At 38.5% G+C, this 24,371-nt stretch overlaps 1 protein-coding gene across 1 annotated transcript in view; it reads right to left on the bottom strand.

The window, feature by feature from the left end:
- The window catches only part of LOC128641937 (uncharacterized), a 469,590-nt gene extending 447,179 nt beyond the window's left edge, over positions 1-22,411 (bottom strand). The window contains exon 1 of the mRNA XM_053694531.1: positions 22,329-22,411. Coding sequence (XP_053550506.1) covers positions 22,329-22,374 — 46 coding nt within the window. The 5' untranslated portion in view covers positions 22,375-22,411. The remainder of the gene's footprint in view (positions 1-22,328) is intronic.
- Between the last annotated feature and the right edge of the window lie 1,960 nt (positions 22,412-24,371).

Below are 24,371 nucleotides of genomic sequence, written 5' to 3'. Positions count from 1 at the left end.
CATATAGATAATATTTGTATCAGTGCATCTTATGATATCTGTTATATTCGTGATTCTCCCGTCTTTCTCGGACTTGATCTGTTTTAATTTCGTACTATATTTACAGGACTTACATTGGTGGCAGGGGAAAAACCCCTCTATCTTATTACCCTCAAGTGTTCTATATCCTCTATTGCACATTTCATTCCCCCTTTTGTACTCACTCGGAGCCAATATCGTTTTTAAATTCTTAGCTTTTCTGTAAATAAAATTGGGGTTTCTTCCTAAGTTTGGGCCTATTATGGGGTCTTTCAACAAAAGATGCCAGTGTTTTTTAACCAATTTTTGAAACTGTTTGTGATGGGCTGAATAGGTCGTGATTATAGGTATATCCATTGTCTCTTTTTGCTTCCCCTTATGAGGTTTTTCTTTTTTTCTTAGTAGTTCATCCCTGTCCATCTTTTTAACTTCATCCACAGTCTCTAAGATCTTTAAAGTGTCATAACCCTTCTCTTCAAATCTTTTTATTAATACTTTTGATTGTTTCTCAAAGTCTACTAGATCTGTACAATTCCTCCTAACACGCATCAATTGACCCTTCGGTATGTTCTTTTTCCATTGGCTATGGTGACAACTCGCAGAATCAATATAATTGTTAGAATCGACCTTTTTAAAAAAGGTCTTTGTTTTAATTACATTATTGATTATCTCAATTTCTATGTCTAAATAATTAATTTTTTCTTTACTAAATTCATATGTGAATTGTAGACCAAAGTTATTGGAGTTAAGGTCATTAATAAAAATATCTAATAATTCTATGTCCCCCTTCCAGACGAAAAACAAATCGTCAATATAACGTCTGTAGAGCACAAGGTTCGCACCCCATGGGGATCTTGTTAATTCTCTTTCAAAGACCCCCATGAATAAGTTAGCATAACTTGGTGCGAACCTTGTGCCCATAGCCGTGCCCTTTATCTGCAAAAAATAATTGTTCTCAAACTTGAAATAATTGTTATTCAAGATAAATTTTATACATTTCAATAGAAAATCTCTTTGTGTGCTGGTCATCTCTGAGTCCTGTCTCATAAAGTCTTCTATAGCTTGTATTCCTAAATTATGCTCTATGTTAGTATAAAGTGAGCTAACATCGCAGGTGACCAGCACAAAATTTGGTTCCCATTGGATCTCTTTAAGTATTCTTAAAAAATGTGCCGAATCTGATAGGTATGAGGGAAGTTCTTTCACGTAGTTTTGCAAGAAATAGTCAATATATTGGGACATATTAGACGTTATTGAATCTATGCCCGATATAATCGGGCGTCCTGGGGGTTCCTTGAGATCCTTGTGGATCTTTGGTAAGAAGTAAAATATGGGGGTTCTGAAGTTCTTAATCAACAAGAAATTATACTCTGAATCAGTCACTAAATTAGTTAGTTTTGCATCATCAAGCAATATTTTAAGTTTTCCCTGAAACTCATCCCCTGGGTCACTAAGCAATTTTTTATATGTTGTTGTATCATTCAGTAGTCTATATGCTTCAGTTAAATAATAAGTGTTACTCATAATTACCACTCCACCCCCTTTATCGGCCTGTTTAATGACTATATCGGTCCTGTCTTGTAAATCTTTTAATATCGATTTTTCCTTCAGACTCAAATTCCACTTTATATTCTTGGTTTGTTTGGTATCAATATCCTCCAAATCCTGCTTAACCAATTTCTCGAAGGATTCTATATAGTTCCCTTTTTCCTGTGTTGGGAAGAACTGGGATTTTTGTCTAAAATTAGTGTGAATAAATTTATCTTCAGTCTCTGAGGGTTTAGTATCTTTGATAGGATTCTTCAAAAAGTATTTTTTTAAGGTTAATTTTCTTATGAATTGGTTAATACTTACATAATGTTCAAACTTATTAAGTTTGGAGGTGGGAGCAAAGGAAAGCCCTCTGTTCAAAACAGACTCCTGGGTTGTCGTCAATTGTAAATTACTTAGATTAAAGATCCCATTGTTCTCAGTTGGTTTATTTATTCTAGTTATGTTTTTATCGGTAATTTCATCTTTATCTAATCCTCTATATCTTCCCCCTCTTCTCCCTCTCTTCTTCTCTTTCCCTTCGGGATAGATAAGTTTGTAGGGGTGTAAGCCATGAGTTGGCGATTGTGAGGCAATTAACTGTTATATTTTTAAAATAGATTAACTAATGTAGAAACTTAAATAAAGTCATAAAATGTGGACATTTTAGTAACTTGCTAACCGGTATAATCTGCACTGAAATTGGTGACTTTTAATGCACAAAAATACAGGGCACATTAAATATTGAAAGAAGGAACAACTGATTATTTTGAAGGCACATATAGGGTTAATGGAGGAATCCTTTAAAAAGGGATCACAGCTGGAGGAAGGTATCTTGACAAAGGCTCCCTGGTGAGCTGAAACGCGTAGACCATACCAGTATCCGGCTTGTTTTGAAAAAGACTTGTAATCAAGAAGCTCCCAGGACCGTAATGCCAGAACCAAGTGGATTTGACTACTGAGCGAAGACGGTAGGAGCATCAATCTAAGGAGGATCGAAAGTGTGCACACTTTGAAGCTTACAATCTACTTACTGAATAAATGTAAGATTGTCACCGACGAAAAGATACACAAGGTGCGTTACAGGTGAGCGGAAGATTAAGCCCCACCCATAGCACCGGAGCACCGGGTAAGTGCTCACTACTGACTTTTACAAAGGACCCTTAAAAGTTAAGGCGAAGTTTTGAATTTTTTTGGTTATATTGCACTTTAAGAACCACTGTTATTTCACCTTCTTCATAAACAGAAAACGATCTATTTGGAGTCCTATCAACTGTGACTTGAGAGACTGTGCCTGTCAAAATTTAGTCACCAATAGCATTACAGACAGTGTTCCAGGTTTACAACATCCGGTTCCTAACTAGCGAGCAGAAACGATTAGCTCTGCATATTGGTTTTAATTTTTTTTACCATTCTATTATTATACTGTGAATATTAGGTACACGTAGAAAGCCTGCTATTTATTAAGTTAACTTAGATTGAGTGCTATATTTTAGTGTGGATTAGTATTGCCATATGGTTTTTATGTTGAAGTGAAGCTTATTAACTGTTCTATTAAGTCAGAGAAATATATTAAATGTTTTTTAATTATTTGTTTGTTCATCAATAAATGTTATTTATCGAATTGTAATCAGTGAATTGCCTTACTGTCACAACAGTGTTGGATTATTAGTTTAAGTCGTTTCTAACATACCCCTTTAAAAGTCAGCTAATATTATATGCTTTTTGCACCTTTTATTCTGGGATAATTTATTACTTAAGTTTAAACACCAGATAGCCTTTGGCGCCTTCTCCAAACACCTTTTTCTCTTCCTTTAATTAGTGCAGGTGCCTTGATACACACACACAAGCAGTGGAAATAGTTTATGCAGCAGGCTTTAGCAAACACGCTGAGATTCACACAGTACTTTGTTATCTAAATTAATCAAGCTGTGGGCATTTTGTAAACCATACTTTGATAATGAATATTAGTTATTTCCAAACTTGTTTAATCAGAGTATAATAAGCTGTGTTTATCTCATGAAACAGATAAAGTTAAAGTTAAAGCAAACAGTTCATTTCAAGCAGAATGGAGGTTAATTGTTATAAAGATTGAAGTATGCTTAGGCAGTCCGTTAATGAATGATGGTAGCTGTATGAATCTTTGTCACAGTTATTTGTTTGCAAGTTGGTAAGTAGCAGTAAAAGTTTAATGCATGTTTGATATCTGAAGCGAATATGAATATCCAGCAAGTGAGAGTTTCACAAATAATATATAGTAAGCTTAAGTGTAATGAAGTTGCAGCAATACACACAGTTCATACAATGCAATATATACAGACCGGTAATACTGGAGATGACAATTGAGCAGAGCAATACTGTTACCAGACAGCAACAAGTCCCAGCGGTATCACAGTGAGCCTGGCAGAGAACCGCGGCGGGAGAATGTCGGGCGTGACGTCACACGCTGCAGGGAGCAACCTCAATACAGGAGAGAGACTGAGAAATCTCTGACTGAATAAACGGAGAAAATCTTCAGGCACAAAAGAGCATCTGCAGGTTGATTCAAGTAGGCAGAAACTCAGGGTGAGTTTAGAAAGCAATAAGTTGAAATACAAAGTTGTATAAACGGCTAGGTCTCTTCAGAAGCAGCTTGTCACTGAGCAACAAATTACCAAGCAATGAGTTCTGTTGGGAGGAGCCTTAAATAGGGCTAGTGAGTTCACATTCTTAAAGGTACAGCGTGAGAAGAGATAAATCCCTGACAGGACACCCCCCCCAAGGAGCCGCTCCGCGGATCAAGGACCAGGACGATCAGGATTTCTACGATGGAACAAGGAGACAAGACGTGGTGCAGAGACATTATTGGAAGGCTCCCAAGAGTCCTCCTCAGGACCAAACCCTTTCCAACTGACAAGATATTGAAGTTGATTACGATGGTAACGAGAGTCTAGGATAGACTCAATCTCATACTTCATGCCATCAATAACTGAAGGATCCACCGTGTCATTCTGAGTCGTGTCTCTGATTGTACTGTACGGTTTCAAAAGAGAAACGTGGAATGTGGGATGTATCTTTAGAGAGTCTGGTAGCTTAAGTGTTACAGCATTAACATTGATGACCTTTTGTATTGGATAAGGCCCTAAATATAGAGAAGCGAGTTTTTTAGATGGAACTTGTAACCGTAAATGTTTAGTGCTTAACCAGACTTTGTCGCCAATCTTGTAAACTGGGGGCTTGGATCTACGTAGATCATAATGGTGTTTCTGAACAGCCTGAGCTTCTAGTAAGACTTGTTTCAATGTTGTGAAATTGGTGGCAATGGTGTTAACAAGATCATTTACTATAGGCATGTCGGAATTGTTGATCCGATTTGGGTAATATGAGGGATGAAATCCGTAGTTGATGTAAAATGGTGTCATTTTAGTTGATGAATTTACGGCATTATTATGGGCAAATTCTGCAGTAGCAAGTAGAGAATGCCAGTTATCTTGTTGTTGAGTGCAGTAGCAACGAAGGTACTGCTCTAATGTTTGATTTGTTCTTTCTGTTTGACCATTCGTTTGTGGATGATAAGCAGTACTCAAACGTTTAGTAATGTTAAGAGAGGAGCACAGTTGATTCCAAAACCTTGAAGTGAATTGCGTACCTCTATCTGTGGTAATTGTCTCAGGTAGACCATGTAGTTTCACAATGTGATTCAAAAAAAGTGAAGCAGTTTCTGAAGATGTAGGCAATCCTCTATGTGGTAGGAAATGTGCCATTTTAGAAAATAAGTCCACTACTACTAATATGGTGTTATAATTAGCTGATGAAGGTAGATCAACGATAAAATCCATAGCAATCGCTGCCCAAGGTCTGTCTGGTACTGGTAAAGAGAGAAGGTAACCATAGGGACTCTTATGCTGATGTTTCTTAGTTGTACATACCATACAGGAATCAATATACTGTTTAATAGTATCATGCATCTTGGGCCACCAGTAATTCCTTTTAATCAAATGAGCAGTTCTATGAACTCCAGGATGACCAGCCAACAAAGAGTCGTGGGCAGAGGTAAGTATCTCATTCCTGAGAGGAGGTATATATAACAGAGTGCCATGGTAGTATAAGTTGTCTGAATGTTTTAGTACATCCAAATGATCCAAAGATGAATCATCCTTTAAATGTTCTTGTAAAATGGTTTTAAAATCAGTTGTTAGACAAATAATTCTATCCGGAGGTATGATAGATGAAGGAGAAACCACATCAGTAGGACGAGGGTCTTTTCTAGAAAGAGCATCAGCTTTCATATTTTTGGATTCTGGTCTATAAGTTATAACGTAATCAAAACGAGAAAAGAACAAACTCCATCGAACCTGGCGAGCAGTAAGGGTCTTGTTTGTTTTTAAATATTCTAAATTAAGGTGATCAGTATAGATGGTGATTGGATATGTTGCACCCTCTAGGAGGTGTCGCCAAAACTCCAAAGCTGATTTGATTGCAAGAAGTTCCTTATCACCGATTCCATAATTAATCTCTGCTGAACTCATAGTTCTAGAATAATAGGAGACAGGATGCAAAGGTTCTTTTTCAGAACGTCTTTGAGATAAAACAGCCCCCACAGCAAACTCAGAAGCATCGACTTCCAGCGTAAATTGACATGTGGGATCTGGAAATTGTAAAATAGGGGCTGAGACAAATTTAGTTTTTAGAATATTAAAGGAATGATCAGCATCTTGATTCCAAACAAACTTAACTTGCTTACGTGTTAGCGTAGTGAGAGGTCTGACAATAAGAGAAAAATCTTTAATGAACTTTCTATAAAAGTTCGCAAAGCCAAGGAATCTTTGAACATCTTTTTTATTACGTGGAATAGGCCAGTTAGTGATAGCTTCCACTTTGCTTGACTCCATTGAAATTCCAGCTGGTGAGATGCAATAACCAAGGAATGATATGGTGTTTGTATTAAAAATACACTTTTCAAGCTTTGCATAGAGATGGTGTGCCCTTAAACGTGTTAATACTTGTTTGACATGTACAATGTGAGCCTGTAGAGAATTTGAATAAACCAAGATGTCATCCAAGTATACGACAATACAGACATCTAACAAATCATGAAAGACATCATTTATAAAACATTGAAAAGTCGCTGGGGCATTGCACAACCCGAAGGGCATTACAGTGTATTCATACAAACCGTATCTAGTACGAAATGCAGTTAACCATTCATCCCCTGCCCTCATCCTAATCAAATTGTAAGCACCTCTGAGGTCAAGTTTAGTAAAAACTGTGGCACCTTGTAAACGTTCAATAAGTTCAGGTATGAGGGGCAGGGGGTATCTATTCTTTTTTGTGCATTTGTTCAACTGCCTATAATCGATGATAGGCCTAAGACTGCCATCCTTGTTTTTTACAAAGAACATTGCTGCAGCTGCAGAGGAGGTGGAAGGTCTAATAAAGCCTTTTTTCAAGTTATCATCTAAATATTCTTTTAAATGATTTAACTCTGGCTGTGACAACGGATATATATGACCATATGGTATGGAGCTTCCAGGTATAAGATCAATGGGACAGTCATAGTCTCTGTGTGGAGGTAAAGACTCAGCCTCCTTTTTGTCAAAAACATCAGCAAATTCACTATAGCATTCTGGTAACTTATGTTCAGTGATATGACAAAGTGTGTGTACCCCAAAACAGGATTGTTTACAGTGATTTGAATCAAAAACTACTGATGCTGTGGACCATGATATAGTGGGATTATGCTTTATTAACCAATTCAATCCAAGGATTAGTGGATAAACAGAAGATGGAAGAACATCAAAAGAAATAAGCTCTGTGTGTCCTGAAGGGGTAACCACTTTGAGTGGGATAGTGTGGTGAGTTATGGGTCCAGAGCTAAAGAATGAACCGTCAACCAGACGAATAGCTAGTGCAACACTTTTTTTTATTAGTGGAATGTGATTATTAACAACAAAAGTGTTATCAGCAAAATTCCCAGAAGCCCCAGAGTCAATTATGGCCTGAACGTTTATCTTCTGATGGGACCACTGTAAGGAGACATAAATAGATAGATGAGATTTTATGCTGTCAACCAAATTAACTGTATGGTTATTGAATGAAGTCTTACCCTTCTTTTGTAGAATCAGAGAGGGACAGTCCCTAACTGCATGGTTCTTTTCAGCACAGTATAGACATAAGTTTAGTAGCTTGCGCCTAGCTTTCTCTTCAGGTCTCAAGGGTCCCCTAATAACTGCAACATCCATGGGTTCTTCTATGGGTCTAGTGATTGCTGTGGAAGGAGTTGAGTGATAATAATTGGGGGTTCTTCTGGTGGTATTCTCCGAATAAGATCTTTCTGACTTCCTTTCCCTAAGTCGACAATCTATGCCAATAGAGAGAGTCATCAATTCATCCAAGTCCTCTGGAATCACACCCCTTGCCAACTCATCCTTAACTGCATCATTGAGTCCCAGACGGAACTGATTGCGTAGAGCAGGAATATTCCACAGGGTGTCAGGAGCCCATCTTTTGAATTCAGTAATGTAGTCTTCTACCATTCTTTTGCCCTGCCTTAGAGACCTAATGGCAGTTTCAGCAGTATTTTTTCTATTGTGATCTTCATATAAGAGAGACATAGCAGAAAAAAAATCTTCTAGGGAATTTAGGATAGGATCATTTTTTTCATAAAAAGCATTGGCCCAAGACCTGGCCTCACCTTTGAGAAATGAAATTACAGTTAGAACTCTAATCCTGTCAGTTGGGTATGACTTAGGTTTCAAAGTAAAAAGCAGAGTGCAGGAATTCCTGAAATCCCTAAACATAGCTCTGTCCCCAGAGAACTTTTCAGGTGGACTAACAATGGGTTCTGGGGTTGACTCAACATTAGGAGTTTTGTTAGCAAGATGATCATTAATACATTTTTTTATATTCTGATTCTCTAGTTATATAACCCTTAAGCCTTGAATCATGTGATCCATACTCTGAGCTAAAGAACCAACTCTCCTGGACAGTTCACTTACATCCATGATTTTAGCTGTTAGTAGTATTCCTTTTTTTTTTTTTAAGGCTTGGTAATATGTTAGGATATGTTTAGTTGTTTTAGAGAACACTACTATTACAGCTTACTGCTTAATGCAGGACCACTCAGTCTCACACCTTACCTCGGATTCCCACAGATTTAACTTAAGGGAACCCTGATATGCTCATTGATCTGAGGGTCACTACAGCAGGGTAGCTGAGTGAAAACGGAACCTTCACGCAACAATAACTGCTTGCAGCAGAAAAGAGAGTAAATCTTATAGGAATGTAATTTCAACAGTAGTGAAAGAGTTAATTAGTGCAGGTGCCTTGATACACACACACAAGCAGTGGAAATAGTTTATGCAGCAGGCTTTAGCAAACACGCTGAGATTCACACAGTACTTTGTTATCTAAATTAATCAAGCTGTGGGCATTTTGTAAACCATACTTTGATAATGAATATTAGTTATTTCCAAACTTGTTTAATCAGAGTATAATAAGCTGTGTTTATCTCATGAAACAGATAAAGTTAAAGTTAAAGCAAACAGTTCATTTCAAGCAGAATGGAGGTTAATTGTTATAAAGATTGAAGTATGCTTAGGCAGTCCGTTAATGAATGATGGTAGCTGTATGAATCTTTGTCACAGTTATTTGTTTGCAAGTTGGTAAGTAGCAGTAAAAGTTTAATGCATGTTTGATATCTGAAGCGAATATGAATATCCAGCAAGTGAGAGTTTCACAAATAATATATAGTAAGCTTAAGTGTAATGAAGTTGCAGCAATACACACAGTTCATACAATGCAATATATACAGACCGGTAATACTGGAGATGACAATTGAGCAGAGCAATACTGTTACCAGACAGCAACAAGTCCCAGGGGTATCACAGTGAGCCTGGCAGAGAACCGCGGCGGGAGAATGTCGGACGTGACGTCACACGCTGCAGGGAGCAACCTCAATACAGGAGAGAGACTGAGAAATCTCTGACTGAATAAACGGAGAAAATCTTCAGGCACAAAAGAGCATCTGCAGGTTGATTCAAGTAGGCAGAAACTCAGGGTGAGTTTAGAAAGCAATAAGTTGAAATACAAAGTTGTATAAACGGCTAGGTCTCTTCAGAAGCAGCTTGTCACTGAGCAACAAATTACCAAGCAATGAGTTCTGTTGGGAGGAGCCTTAAATAGGGCTAGTGAGTTCACATTCTTAAAGGTACAGCGTGAGAAGAGATAAATCCCTGACACTTTTATGGCTTCCAGTATCTCCCTACTGGAGACTGGGGCCTCCAACAGGGATGCCTCATTATCAGTAAGTTTGGGAAGATTTATAGTATCCAAGTATTTTTCGCATTTTAACTGATGTGATATAGGCGATCTATTGGGGAATAGATTATAGAGTCTATGATAATACTTTTTAAAGGAGTCTCCAATAGATTTCGTGTCTTCTATTGTGGTGTTATGTGTTGAGTTGAGGGAATGGATGTATGTTTTTTTAATGCCCAGCCAAGAGTTTTCCCTTGCCATAGTATTTTTGTTTTATATATAGTTGGTGTCTCTGTGATTCAATTTGTAAGTATTTATTTAGATTTTCCCTTTTTTCCTGAAGAGCTGTAGCTAATACCCGGTCCTCGGGGTGAAGTTTCATTATTAGGTCAGCTTCGGACACCTCTTGTGCTAATTTGATGTATTCTTTAAGAGATTGTTTACGTTTAAAGGCTTTGAGTTTGATAAATTCGCCTCTGATATAGGCTTTATGTGCCTCCCATTGTATTGTGGGGCTAATGTCTGGTGTGCTATTGAGAGTGAAGTAGGTGTCTAAATGCTCAGCGAATGACTCCACCACTTTTGGATCGGCCAATAGTGAATTATCTAATCGCCATGAGAAAGGTTTGAGAGGGGCAGAGGGCCATGCCAACTTGCATTCCACTAACGAGTTGTCTGACCACACCGTGTGTTTGATATTGACATATTTGACTAATGATAAACAATATGGTCCACCAAAATGTAGTCAGTCTAGTCTTGAGTAGCTTTTTTGTGGGTTCGAGAAAAATGTATAATCTCTTATTTGTGGATGTGTGTATCTCCATGCATCGTGAGGCGTCAGTGCCCTAATATCCCTCCATATAGAATAGAGTGTTTTTTGGTTTTGTCGAGTAGTGTGGTTGGAGCTATCTAAATCAGGTACTAAGGGAATAATGAGGTCCCCTGCGACAATCAAAGGGCCTTTAGTTAGATCAGCGATTCTATGGGAAAAGCGAGAAAAAAAACGATCCTGTCCCGTATTGGGAACATAAATTTACAATGGTCACTGGTTTGCCAAACATCAAGCCCATTATACCCAAATATCTTCCCTCCTTATCTCTGTCTATTTGTTGAAGTTTAAATGGGGTTGACTTGTGTATCAATATAATAACACCATTAGTTTTTTTATTGGTATTCGTGTTGTGGAAGTGTTGTGGATATTGAGAGGAAAAATACCTAGGTACTCCACCGATTCTAAAATGCGTTTCTTGCAATAATAGAATTTCCCCCCTCTCCTACAGAGATCTCGAATAGCCATAGCCCTCTTATTAGGACAATTAAATCCCTTCACATTTTGGGTGATAAATTGTATAGTTTGTGTGTTAAAATTTGTCATCTTGTATGCTGGGTTCTAGTGTGTGACTCCTGAGCTTGTATAACTGTGATAAGTTTTCTATGAGTTGATTTCTAGCGCAACTTACAATCTTCAAACTAAGGTATACCCAATGGCAGTGTATAAAAAAACAAACAAAACGGAATACAAACAATGTGGTCAATGCACAACTGGTGCGAGTAAGAAGAACAAAAAATAGTATTCTTTAAAGGGGGAACACAAACCCCTAAAGGGCATCAAAATTTTATCTCAAACTATATGCATGTAGTATACCGAATGCTATGTAAAAAGATATACCTGAAACTTTGCTTCACAAACTGAACTAGGGAAATATCCACAATTTACATTGTATATATTACACGTATCAAGTCTCCACACAACGGAAATCAATACAATATGAACTTACAACAGCCAGCGGAACAGTATACAATCATGAATTAAGTACTTTACCTCATACCGCGCTTCTTGCAGGTGCACCATTGCTGTCAGCTGGCAAGCGTCCCCGTCTCCGGCTTCATTCATTGAGCTCTACCTGCCACGACCCACCACCATCTTAAAAATCCGGGGTAAGCCAGGACAGGCGAGCCCCCCAAACCAGGGGTGCAGCTGCATCAAACAACATCTACCATCAAGCAGACATATTTCAATTACTGTCCCAAAAAAGTTCACTTTCCCAAGGTGGCTGTATGTCCAGTACCCTGGGTTTCTTTATTAGCAGTCTTTGCTGGGACCTTCCTCCATTCAGCTCTTTGGGGAAGTGGTGGTGCAGAGCGGGACCCCTCCGCCTCCGCTCCACGAATCTCATCTCGCGGTGGTGGAGGCGTGATTTCTAGATCTTTACAGACCCGTTGTATGTCCTCTGTAGTGCTGCATATTAATCTTCTACCTTTCCATGGTATTTGCAAATTAAATGGATGACCACATCTATATGGTATGTTGCGCTGTCTTAGTTTGGCGGTGAAATGCTTGAATTCCCATCTTTTCTGCAGGGTTCTTGGAGTCAAATCTTCGTATAATTGGATAGATTCAGTTCTGAACTTAAGTGGGTATTTCTGCTTGCTTCCTTCATTATCTCTTCCTTGATCTGGTAGCTTGTAATTTTAACAATGACATCCCTTGGAGGTTGATCTCCCAGAGGCTTTGCCCGCAATGCCCTGTGGAATCTGTCCAGAGCTATGGTGGCTTCGGAGTCAATTCCAATAATGGATGTAAAGAGACCTTGTAGATAGTCTTCCAGCTCTGTCGTTGGTATAGTTTCCGGGATTCCCCTGATTCTAATATTGCTGCGACAGCTTCGATTTTCGAAATCGTCTAGTTTGTTCTCCATTTGTAAAAGTAAGTCATCTTGGGATGCAACCTTAGACCTGAGAAATGTTATGTTTGAGTGAGTAAGTTCAGTGTTATCTTCTAATTTTTCTACCCTTTGACCCATATCCGAGAGGTCTTTTTTGATCTCAGAGATCTCCTCCCTGATACATTGTTTTACGTGGCATATTAGAGTAGAAAAGTCTTTCTTAGAGGGTAAGGAGTCCAATGGGGCCCTAGGGACTGAGATTGCAGAATCTGGGCACTTTCCCTCTGATTCTGATGAGGCAGAAGAGACATCCGCTCTGGTGTCGCGTGGAGTTATCAACGTCTTGGCTGGTGTATCTAGATGTTTAAAAAAAATTGTTTACCGAGGGATTGGCAGTAGCCTGCTTCTTAGCTGATTTTTCTGGCTTGCTGCCTTTTTTGGGAGACATACTGATTGTTGTGTTAGAAATAAATTGCCACTTAGTTATATCAGGTTAGTCAGTATGGAGTATAAAAATATAATAAAGTTGATATCCAAAAGTCACTGATTTCAAAAGCTGCTAGCAGAAACTACTTTTCTTCCTTAACTGATATATTGTCTCCAACTGTAGTTCTGAGATCGTAACCTATCTTCAGGCTATCTGTGTATGCTTAAGGTGATGAGTCATGTACCTTTAAGGGGTGATAATATCATTACATTTGCTGTAGTTCACAATAAGTGTTAACATATGTTTCTCTTGTAATGCACCTACATTCAGCCTTACTGTTCATTATGTGACTCAGGGTATTAGGGGCCACGTGTTGTTAGATGTTATACAAAATGGCGGCTGGACGTTTTATTTTTTAATCCCAGTGCCTCCCAAGTGCTCGGTAGCTCCACATCTCACCCTCCATGTATCTATGCACAAGTTTCCTACCATAGCGGTTATTTCTGTATCCTCGTGGGTTCAGGCCTCATCATATAGCTATAATAGTATGCTAGGTGGGGTCAGCTCCAGAACGAATTAAATGGGGGGGGGCATTTTGTTTTCACGAGGGGACACGCATTTACAAAGCATGTATGAGAGTCAAAATAAGGGCAGACCTACATATTCTGCAGGAAAGTGTAGCTTCTGGCTGGCTTATCCCTCACTATTAACATTTGGAGAATATGTGCTAAATCACTAGGTAAAAGAATGAAGTCTAAATCCTATGCAGTGCACTAAAACAGAGCCATTAAACTTGAGACCCCCAGTGCAATAGCTCCTTAAAAACAATTCACCCCTTAATCACCATGATCCAAAACCCTTAAACTCATTCTCAAATCTCAATCATGTCTCCTAAACAGCCATGCACCCCAAATCCCCCAATGCATTTAACCCCTTTGTTTGCAATAGCAGTGAGGATACTAGGTTTTCAGGTACTGGTAATTTTGTAGATTAGATTTAGCTATACCTGTTTCCCAATAACTAACGGATATCGGACTACTTAATACAACCTATGTACTGTGAACCTATACGAATATGATTGTATCATATAAATATAAGTCTATAAATGGCTATCGGCTTCTATTGACGCCTCAAAAGTGGCAGAGCATTCCATTTGGGTGGGCATTGCCCCACAATGCCCCCCCCCCCCTTGGAGCCGACCCTGATGCTAGGTCATATATTTGTATTGGCTAGCATTATTAGCTTTACACCTAGGGGTCAGTGAACAGTTTATTATGTGATGATCTATAAATCTGACAGTTATTTTCAAATTGGTCCTACACCTATTAATGTTTGGCAGCTATGTTGCAGTTAACTATCCTTGCAAATGTTATGTGATGTTAAGCAGAAATGAGAGCGAGAGAGATAAAGTGAGAGTAAGAGAGAGAGAGAGCGATAAAGTGAGAGTAAGAGAGAGAGAGAGAGAGAGAGTGATAAAGTGAGAGTAAGAGAGAGAGAGATAGATAAAGTGAGAGTAAGAGAGAGAGAGAGAGATAAAGTAAGAGTAAGAGAGAGTAAGAGAGAGAGAGAGCGATAAAGTGAGAGAGAAAGAGAGCGAGCGATAAAGTGAGAGAGTGTAAGAGAGAGAGAGAGAGAGAGAGTGTGTAAGAGAGAGAGAGAGATAGAGAGAGAGTGTAAGAGAGAGAGAGCGATAAAGTGAGAGAGAGAGAAAGAGCAATAAAATGAGAGTAAGAGTGAGAGAGAGCGATAAAGTGAGAGTAAGAGAGAGATAGCAATAAAGTGAGAGTATGAGAGATAGCAATAAAGTGAGAGTATGAGAGATAGCAATAAAGTGAGAGTAAGAGAGATAGCAATACAGTGAGAGTAAGAGAGAGAGAGCGATAAAGTGAGAGTAAGAGAGAGATAGCAATAAAGTGAGAGTAAGCCCTGGGACATGCGTGTTTACTACACTAAGTACATGGAGATTGGGCAGAAAATAAGAGAGCAATGAGAAACCGCTTAGGAATAAAGAAGGGAAACCCCAGCTAAAGCACACAAGTGAAGTATCAGATTTGGAGTGACGTAAACAGTCACGTGACAATGAGCACGGCTGACTGCTGTGAACCTAACAATATAACTAAAGACTCATGACAAAACTCAATAAAGCGACACTCAAGTCAAAATTAAACGTTCATGATTCAGATAGAGAAGCAATTTTAATTAACTTTCCAAATTACTTCCATTAACAAAATGTGCACAGACGTTTTATATTTACACTTTTTGAGTCACCAGCTGCTACTGAGCATGTGCATGAATTCACAGAATATTTGTATATGCATTTGTGATTGGCTGATGGCTGTCACATGATGCAGTGGGAGTGGAAATAGACATAACTTTGAAATTTGTCAGAAAAAAAACCTACTACTCATTTGAAGTTTAGACTAAGTTGTATTGCATTGTCTTGCTATCATGCATATCTACTGCTGGTCCTTTATAGCTCTTAAATCTGCTTCAACAGGAGAAAATGTTGCTATTTTTTTTGGTCCTATAAGTCACTCTATTGCTTGTTAGGGATATGCTTGGGGACAATCTTTATTCCTATGTGAGATATTCCCTGTCATTTGGATATCATTGACTCTGCTAATACGGTGTTACATGGCAGCACACCAAAGTGGATACAACTTTTCAGTACTCTGACCTCTATTTTTACATTTGCTTTTATAGCAAGGTGGTGTTTGCGTGATTGGTTTCTAACTATAAGGTCTAACGAAAAGAATATCTATTGAGTCTAGAGACTATCCAAACTTTATTTTATAGCTCAGTTTTATGTTTCAATGTTACATTTAAATTGTATCTAATTGTATGCAATACATTTCTGAATAGCATAGAAGACTTCTTGAAAAAGCCCCAAGTGAGGGGAGAAACGCGTCGAAAGTGTTAACCTATCATCGATAATACTACCAGAGACTAAAGGCACCTATTACTCCAAAGCATACTGTGTCATCTGAAACAGAGGAACAGAGCGAGTGAAGGAGCCCACACTTAATAAACAACTGATATTAACTACAAAGACTCCAGTAAGAACCATTCAAAAGAAGCTACGAAGTTGGTGACGTGAACAAATACGTCAGCCGCAATACGCAAATTGAAACCAACACCGGGACATCAGCTGCTCGGCATACCAACGCAAGCAACAGCTGAGAACGGAAGCTGCGACATCAGCAGCACACGTGGATCAGAACAACTGTAGAAGGAGAATAGGCTCTATTGAGCTACACCGGACACAGAAAAGACTGCGGAAGGTGATGAGGTTCTACTGACATTTACGCCTCCAGGGACTCCTCTATACTGGCCGATTCTTAAAGGTACCACTCTCATATGGAGTACAGTGTGATCCAATACTCATAGAGCACGATCACCTGCATATGAGAGTTTAATCCGTTGAATTTAGACTCACGCTACTTCCAGACTATCAATAGCGTGTATTCCTATAGCTATCTATTTTTTGTACAACTTGTGTACAAATATTGCCTTTTACGTTTTTTGGTATTTCTACAGATCTTTTTAAACGTTTGAAGATTTTATATGCTACACTGGACGTCCAGAAGTTATTTATGTAATATTTATGGTTTCTATGTTTTTATCTCTATTTTAGATTATATATATTCCTGTGATTTAAGAAATGTATATATTCTTGTGTTTTGAGATATTTAATGCACACAACTCTTCTGTAATTTGCTTTCAACAAGCTCATCTTTAGAGGTTAGGTGTCCAAACTAGGAGCACATTGATATAGATAATTTTACATTGCATACTATATACATATTTATTGCACTATATAGTATACACCTCATTTATAGTTATTATATTTGTACATGTGCACTATATTGTTTTATTCTGTTATTTATTAAATTATTATTTTTTAACTTCCAAATTGTTTTGAGATAACTCGTCTGTTTATAGATCACTTACCACAGCTTTTTAGCGCCAGTATATCTTTTGACTATATTCCTGTTTCCCTTGGGGTTCTTTTTGGAGGGTTCCTTCCTATACTTGGCATTGGTAGAAATTTGCGCTGATTCTCCCCTTTTGTTAAACATAAATACAAGTAGCACTTTTCTATTTCCAAACCTTTTTTTTTTTTTCAAAATTAGCGATAGATACATTGTAACACTGATATCTGTCAGGAATCCCTTAATATCCCTTAACATGTGATATTTTTTTAGTAGACCAACCAAGGTATTGATCTAGGCTCATTTTGGTATATTTCATGCCACCATTTCACCGCCAAATGCGATCAAAAAAAAAATTTGTTAACTTTTTGACAAACTTTAGGATCACAAACTCTCGGCATCGGTGTGCTTAAAAAGGGTATTGCACGATGCCTCAATATTGAAGCATTGCTGCAATACCCTGCAAGCGTCTGGAAGAGATCACAATCGCTTCCAGCACTTGAAACCCCAGAGGACGTGTCAGGCATGTCCTTGGTCCTTAACTGACACTTTTTGTAGGACGTCCCTGACACGTCCTTGGTTGTTAAGGGGTTAATGGGAGCACTTTGCACAATTAACTAGAGGTCAGACCTCTGGTTAATTAAAAAAAATGTGCCCCAATTGCCCCCCAAATAAAGTGTACAGTTCCTTACTTTAAATAAAAAAAAATATTAGGTTTATTTATTTATTTAAAAAACTGCACAAAGCAGTTATAAGGGGTTAAAGTGAGGGGATGTGGATTGTTAGAAAAAAGCACTGAAAAGTGCCTTTACATAGCGGTGAATGGGGTCTGTGTTTTCAAGGTTAATAAGTATATGCTTATATACAGTACATATATCTTTTTAATTTGCTGCCCAACGTTGCACAACTTATCCCCTACGCTGCACTAGGTGCTTTGCCGTGTCTTACAGCATGAGAAGCAAGCTCAAGGTGTTCGCATTGTGCCTAACTTGTAATACCAGCGCATATTTGCGTGCACTGGTATTACTGAGTGGAGCGCAAATATCATGTTTTGCACTCCATACGTAATCTAGGCCATAGTGCTTTAATAAATTTGTTGTTTGTTTTAAACGTTAGCTTGTTAAGAGCCCTCCTATCTTGCTGTTTATACAATGTATAAGCACAACTTGCTATGTCTATAAAATTTGGACCAATAGCATGTCAACAAGGATGTTTTAGGAAGCTTTAGAAGTGCAATTTGAATCCTTTTTGTAGAACCTCCATTAATTACACAAAAATGAATGCCCTTATTTATCATTTAAAAATGCACCTAAAATTGGGCAAGTTTGACTATAAAATTCTCCTACTCTGTTCACGTTCGCCTATGCGCACAGGAATGCAAAAAGATAACTTAAAGTCCTCCTACAAATTTGTGCACTTAAGTTCTCCATAAGTACTGTGGAGAACAATATTAGAAATCATTTCACTGAGTTTGTGTTGTGAGTTCTTTCTGATTCAGGAATTTCTGTTGCAATGTGCCTGGAAAGGTTAGAGAAGGAAGATTTTGCGTTTTCATATTTCCCAATATTGCAATCACGATATCGCTTTTGTAATATTCAGATTTTATGATATTGCGATCGAACTTTAGGAAGAGTGTTCCATAGTAATATTAATATATATAATATAAATCTGTGTAGATATGTAGATATTAATATACAACACGTTTGCTACAGTGCAATATTATAAAACTAGTCATAGGGCTCGATTTACCAAAGAGCTACGGCTGCAAGTTCTCACAAGAACTTGCTCGCCGTAATTTATCAAGCAGCGGTCACTAGACCGCCGCTTCCTTAACCTCTTCGCCACCTCTAAAGTGTTGAAATTCCATCTCCGCGGTCGAGTCCAACCAAGAAGATTGACAGCGCGGGCAGGGGGCGGGATTGCATGAGAACGCAAAACTGCACTTGTGTGCAATGTTGATTACCTGCGGGTAATTTCGTCCCGGCACAGGCGAGTTGAGGCGTACAGGGGCGCGTATACGTGCCCCTGTATGCCTCAGCTTTGATAAATCTAGCCCTTAAAGCCTGTTACACGGGCCAAAATCACCTCTCCCTCATCCCGCTCCCGCACCCCTCCAGTGATGATCCGCCCACCCGCATCCCTCCACTACTGAACCTCGCAGCACGCTCGCAGTCTCCTACCAATCGCTGGAACCTGCTTCTTACGGCCAGGTATGTTTGCCCTTGCGCAGTCTCATATTACTGCTCTACACTAGAAAATATGGGAAGCGTAAATTACCACGAGTTCAGGCAAACGAATTTGGGGAAATTTTAACAGCGAGCCACTTGGATTATGTAAAGAAAGCTGAAATCTCGCGATCGCGTTTATGCTCCTTGCACTAATGATAGTGCTGCACTTTTAATCTAGCCCTTGGATGACAAGCATAATTATTTCAATACTACAGAACAGTTTTGTAATTACAAGATGTTTATGTCCCTTAAAAGGTTCCTTTAGCCTTTTTAAAATGCAGATGGGCATCCCTGGGCAGCAAGTTTGGAGCATTTGTAGAATATGATTGGTGAGTTTGCTCTTGTGCACTAGTCTGACTGATAGACAAACAAGTGAGTAGTGTATTTGCATCAATTAGTATGCTGATACTCCTATTATAATTTTTCTTCTTTCTCTTGCTATCTTTATTTGAAAAAGCAGAAATGTAAGTATAGGAGCCGGCCCATTTTTTGGTTCAGCACCTGGGTAGTGCCTGCTGATTGGTGCCTAAATGTAACCACCAATCAGCAAGCGCTACCCAGGTACTGAATAAAAAAAATGGGCCAGCTCCTATGCTTACATTCCTGTTTTTTTTTAATAAAGATAGCAAGAGAACAAAGAAAAAGTATAAAAGGAGTAAATTAGGAATTGTATGATCTGAGTCATGAAATATTTTTTTTGTTTTGTGTCCCTTTAAGGCTATCAACCCTGCACTACTATGTGTTTAACCCCGGGAAAAGTGTTAAACACACAGTAGAAGTACCGCTCAAGACCCGCAGAGTGCTGTGGGGTCCCGAGCAGAAACCACCCCTGATCCAATCAGCAGCACTAGTTGCACAGCTTATTCGTGCAACCAGTGCTGCTGATTAAATTGAGCAGAATTTCAGTTTAACCCCTTTGCGAGTGATAAACAAACAGTACTCTAGGGTCGATAGTCTTAAAATTAAAAATGAGAGCAAACAAATTACAAAAAAAAAAACAATGGAATCTAAAACCCTGAGAGCTTGATTCGTATTAGCTCATTTATAACTGTCCCTTACTGGCTTCAGCACAAAGGATTAACTGTCCGTAATAGCCAAAAAATGACATGCTCTAATTTGTTACAGCTTTATGGACCCTGCAGTACTGTGTGTTTAACCCCCACAAAGCAGAGCTAGTCACACAACTCAGCTGTGCATCTAGCGCTGCTGATTGGATAAGCAGCAGTTTCTGTTTGGGACCCGAGCAACACTTCTACTGTGTGTTTACAGGGACATTCCAAAATTAGAATCCACATGGATGCATTTCAGTTTTGAATAGAAGCATTTTTGTATTACACATGTATTAGCACAAATGTTTCTAATAAAAGCTATAGCTGTTTCAAAAGTGTATATAAGTAAGCACTGTGCACCAGCATTTTAAATGCAGCACTTGTTTAGAGAGTCTAAGGTAGTTGTTCCATTTGGTAATGACTCCAATTGTTAATTGCTGACATGATACAAGTCCCACTGGTGTTCTGAGCAGCTGCATTATTTAAAATGCTGGTGCACTGAGAATATCAAGCTATGCTTCACATGCATGTGCAGAGAAAAAATGTTTACACTAAAACAGTGATAACTTTTACTAGAAGCATTGTTGCCAATTCATGTACTGTATATTGCAAATTCGTTTCTATCCAAATATAATTCATCTATGTGCATTTAAATGTTGACCGGAATGTCCCTTTAACCCCTTTATGGGTCTATAGTTTTAAAATGACGTGCTCTAAAAATAAAATCAATCAGTATATTATCTAGAATGTATTTTTTGTTTAATGTATTTTTTAGGAGTATGACCTTAAAACCATTAAATAAAATACTAATATCCTGCACCAACAAATATATAAGGATAATTGTTATTAAAAAGTAAAAAAAAAATCATAAATCAAAATCATTAAGAATGAAACATATTTTTACATGAAAGTATCCTTAAAACATTATTTTATCATAAAATAATAACACTATAATTATATATATATATATATATATATATATATACAACCTAATAATTTAGAAAGCTAAACCCTTTAGATTTTACACACACTATATATATATAGGTAGCCCTCATTTAACACCGGGGTAAGGTTCCAGAAGGAATGGTTGTAAATTGAAACTGTTGTCAATTGAAACCCAGTTTATAATGTAAGTCAATGGGAAGTGAAGGAGTTAGGTTCCAGGCCCCTCTCAATATTGTCATAAGTAACACCTAATACACTATTTTTAAAGCTTTGAAATGAAGACTTTAAATGCTAAACAGCATTATAAACCTAATAAAATAATCACACAACACAGAATATATAATTAAACTAAGTTGAATGAATAAAAACATTTGCTAAACAGCATTATAAACCTAATAAAATAATCACACAACACAGACTTTACTTGCATTTTTCTGCAAACAATTCTTTTTTATGCATTCCAATCTGGAGTGATTTATAGACAGGAAGATCTTGTTCCTATCAAAGCTGCTCGATAGCTCAGGTCTAGTTATACTGATTAATTTTAGCTTGCAAGCTACAAGCGGACAGCTCCACCTACTGGCTATTTTAATCAATGCACTGCTTTTCAATGCTTTTCAATAGCAGTCACATGACTGGAAAAAAAGGTTGTTATTCTGAAACGGCGCAAATTGAACCGTTGTAAACCGACGGCCACCTGTGTGTGTATATATATATATATATATATATATATATATATATATATATATATATATATATATATGTGTGTGAGTGTGTGTGAGATAGATATCACACACACATTTATCTATCTCTCACACACACACACACACACACACACATATATATATAGTGTATAATAAAATGCAATATAATATCAATAATAATAAAATAACGTTTCTGCTCACATTAATATGCAGCTAAGCATTTTTCCAAAAAACAAGATCTCTTAAAAGGGGAGGGGTTATGTTCTCCTCCCTTGTGTGAGCAGTGAGCAGTAGCCTGGCTATTTGGCTGTCACTTTCCTAAGGATAAGCTTTTGTCTCCTATCAATTCTAACACTTCTCTCTCTATATAACCGTTGTGTGCTCACATTCTCACAAGCTATTTCCCAGCAGACACAGAGCAGCCATTTCACACTCCCAGCTCTCAGGGCATTATCCTATTCACGTATCCAGCCCATACAGTTCTCTATGAGTCACACACTGCTCCTTTCTACCTGCCCGTCCCGTTCTCTGTGTCACACAGCACTAACTGCTCCTGTGTACCATGCACAAGCGCTTTTACATTAAACTCACATGCAGGGTGTAGAAACAGCAGCACGAATAATAGGTTCAGCTCCATCTTCTATCCCAGAATATGGAGGCCGTTTGCTTTACAGGGATTTACTTTCAGTTTCGTTCCATATTTTTTAAAGGAAAATACAATGTGACTGGGGAGGGGCAAATTAAATCTGGAACAAGACTGCTGTACAGATAGTGGTTATTTCTTTTGCACATATACAACATATGTGACTATTTGCATATGCTCATGTAGATTAAAATAATACAATAATTATATTAAATCTGGAGTTAAAGTGAAAGGTAGTGAAAGGGTTATTTTCTTTTTAGTTAATGGTTAACTCCAACTGCTATAAATGATTTCTAGGTAATGTTTCACAATTACTAGGAGCAAAATACAGGGACATAAAATTATTCTAAGATAATACAGTACTTGCTTTTGCTTGGGCACTATCTATTAAAGGGGCATATAAATGTAAAGCTAAAATGCTAGAACGTTTTCTTTTTAAACAAAATCCATTTACACCATTTGTTTAACTTCTACAAATGACACAAATATGGGATTTTGTTTAAAAAAAATACAATGTTGTAATGAAAAGGATTTATTTTTACACTAATGTGTGCATTTAAATTGATATAATAATACTCATATGCTAAAGCACTTGCTAGTAATGCAGCATAACTGTATAAATCTGACAAGAAAATATCACATGAATATCTCTCTGTAAAAAAGGAAGATATTTTACCTCACAATTTCTTCTGCTCACCAGAGTAAGTGCTGTGTGAAGAGTTTTACCTCAGCTGCTGTCCAGCTGCAAGTTGGGGGGGGAAACCAATAGCCAATCAGCATCAGCTGTGCATTAGAGATCTCATGAGGTTTCATAGGCAGCGTTCGGCAAGCGCTCAGAGCCAGCGCCGGGCACATCTGCTCCAGCAATGACGTGGCGCTATAGGAGACGTCACAAGTACGGGAGCTTAGAAAAAATGTTTGCATGTGCAAAGGGATCTGCTGCACAATAATGGAGTACTCAAATATAATTCATATGTGAGATGCTTCTATTTGCAATGCATGCAATATTTCTATTACCTTTTAAGTATTAGAAATATTGCATGCAAATAGAAGCGTCTCACATATGTAATATATATATGTAGTCCATTATTGTGCTGCAGATCCCTTTGCGCATGCAAACGTTTATTATAAGCACCCTTATTTGTGAAAGTTTTATTAAATTGAGAACACCTATTTATATATATACTAGTCCTAAAGCCCGTGTACACGGGGCAATTTTTTAGGTACCGCGGTTCCAACCCTTGCTCCCTCTCTCTCCCCCCCTCTCTTTTGCGCTCTCTCTCTTTACCCCCCTCTATTTTGAGTTCTCTCTCTCCCCCTTATTTTGCACTCTCCCCCCTCTTTTGCTCTCTCTCTCTCCCCTTTTTTGCTCTCTCTCTCCCCTCTTGTTCTCTCTCTCCCCCCTCTTTTGATCTCTCTCTCCCACCTCTTTTGCTCTCTCTCCCCTCTTTTGCTCACTCTCACTCTTCCCCCCCCCCTCATCTGCTCTCTCCCCCCTCTTGCTCTCTCTCGCCCTCTTTTGCTCTCTCTCCCCTATTTTGCTCTCTCCCCCCTCTTTTGCTCTCTCTCTCCCCCCCTCTTTTGCTCTCTCTCTCCCCCCTCTTTTGCGCTCTCTCTCTCCCCCCCCTCTCTTTTGCTCTCTCTCCCCCCTCTTTTGCGCTCTCTCTCTCTCTCCCCCCTCTCTTTTGCTCTCTCTCCCCCTCTCTTTTGCTCTCTCTCCCCCCTCTCTTTTGCTCTCTCTTCCCCTCTCTTTTGCTCTCTCTCTCCCCCTCTCTTTTGCTCTCTCTTCCCCTCTTTTGCACTCTCTTTTGCGCTCTCTCCCCCTTCTCTTTTGCGCTCTCTCCCCCTCTCTTTTGCACTCTCTCTCCCCCTCTTTTATGCACTCTCTCTCCCCCCTCTCTTTTAAACTCTCTCTCCCCCCCTCTCTTTTGAGCTCTCTCTCCCCCCCTCTCTTTTGAGCTCTCTCTCTCCCCCCACTCTTTTGCGCTCTC

The sequence above is a fragment of the Bombina bombina genome, chromosome 11 (genome assembly GCF_027579735.1).
Source record: "Bombina bombina isolate aBomBom1 chromosome 11, aBomBom1.pri, whole genome shotgun sequence".
NCBI classification, from domain to species: domain Eukaryota; kingdom Metazoa; phylum Chordata; class Amphibia; order Anura; family Bombinatoridae; genus Bombina; species Bombina bombina.
This window is presented reverse-complemented; position numbering and strand designations above follow the sequence as displayed.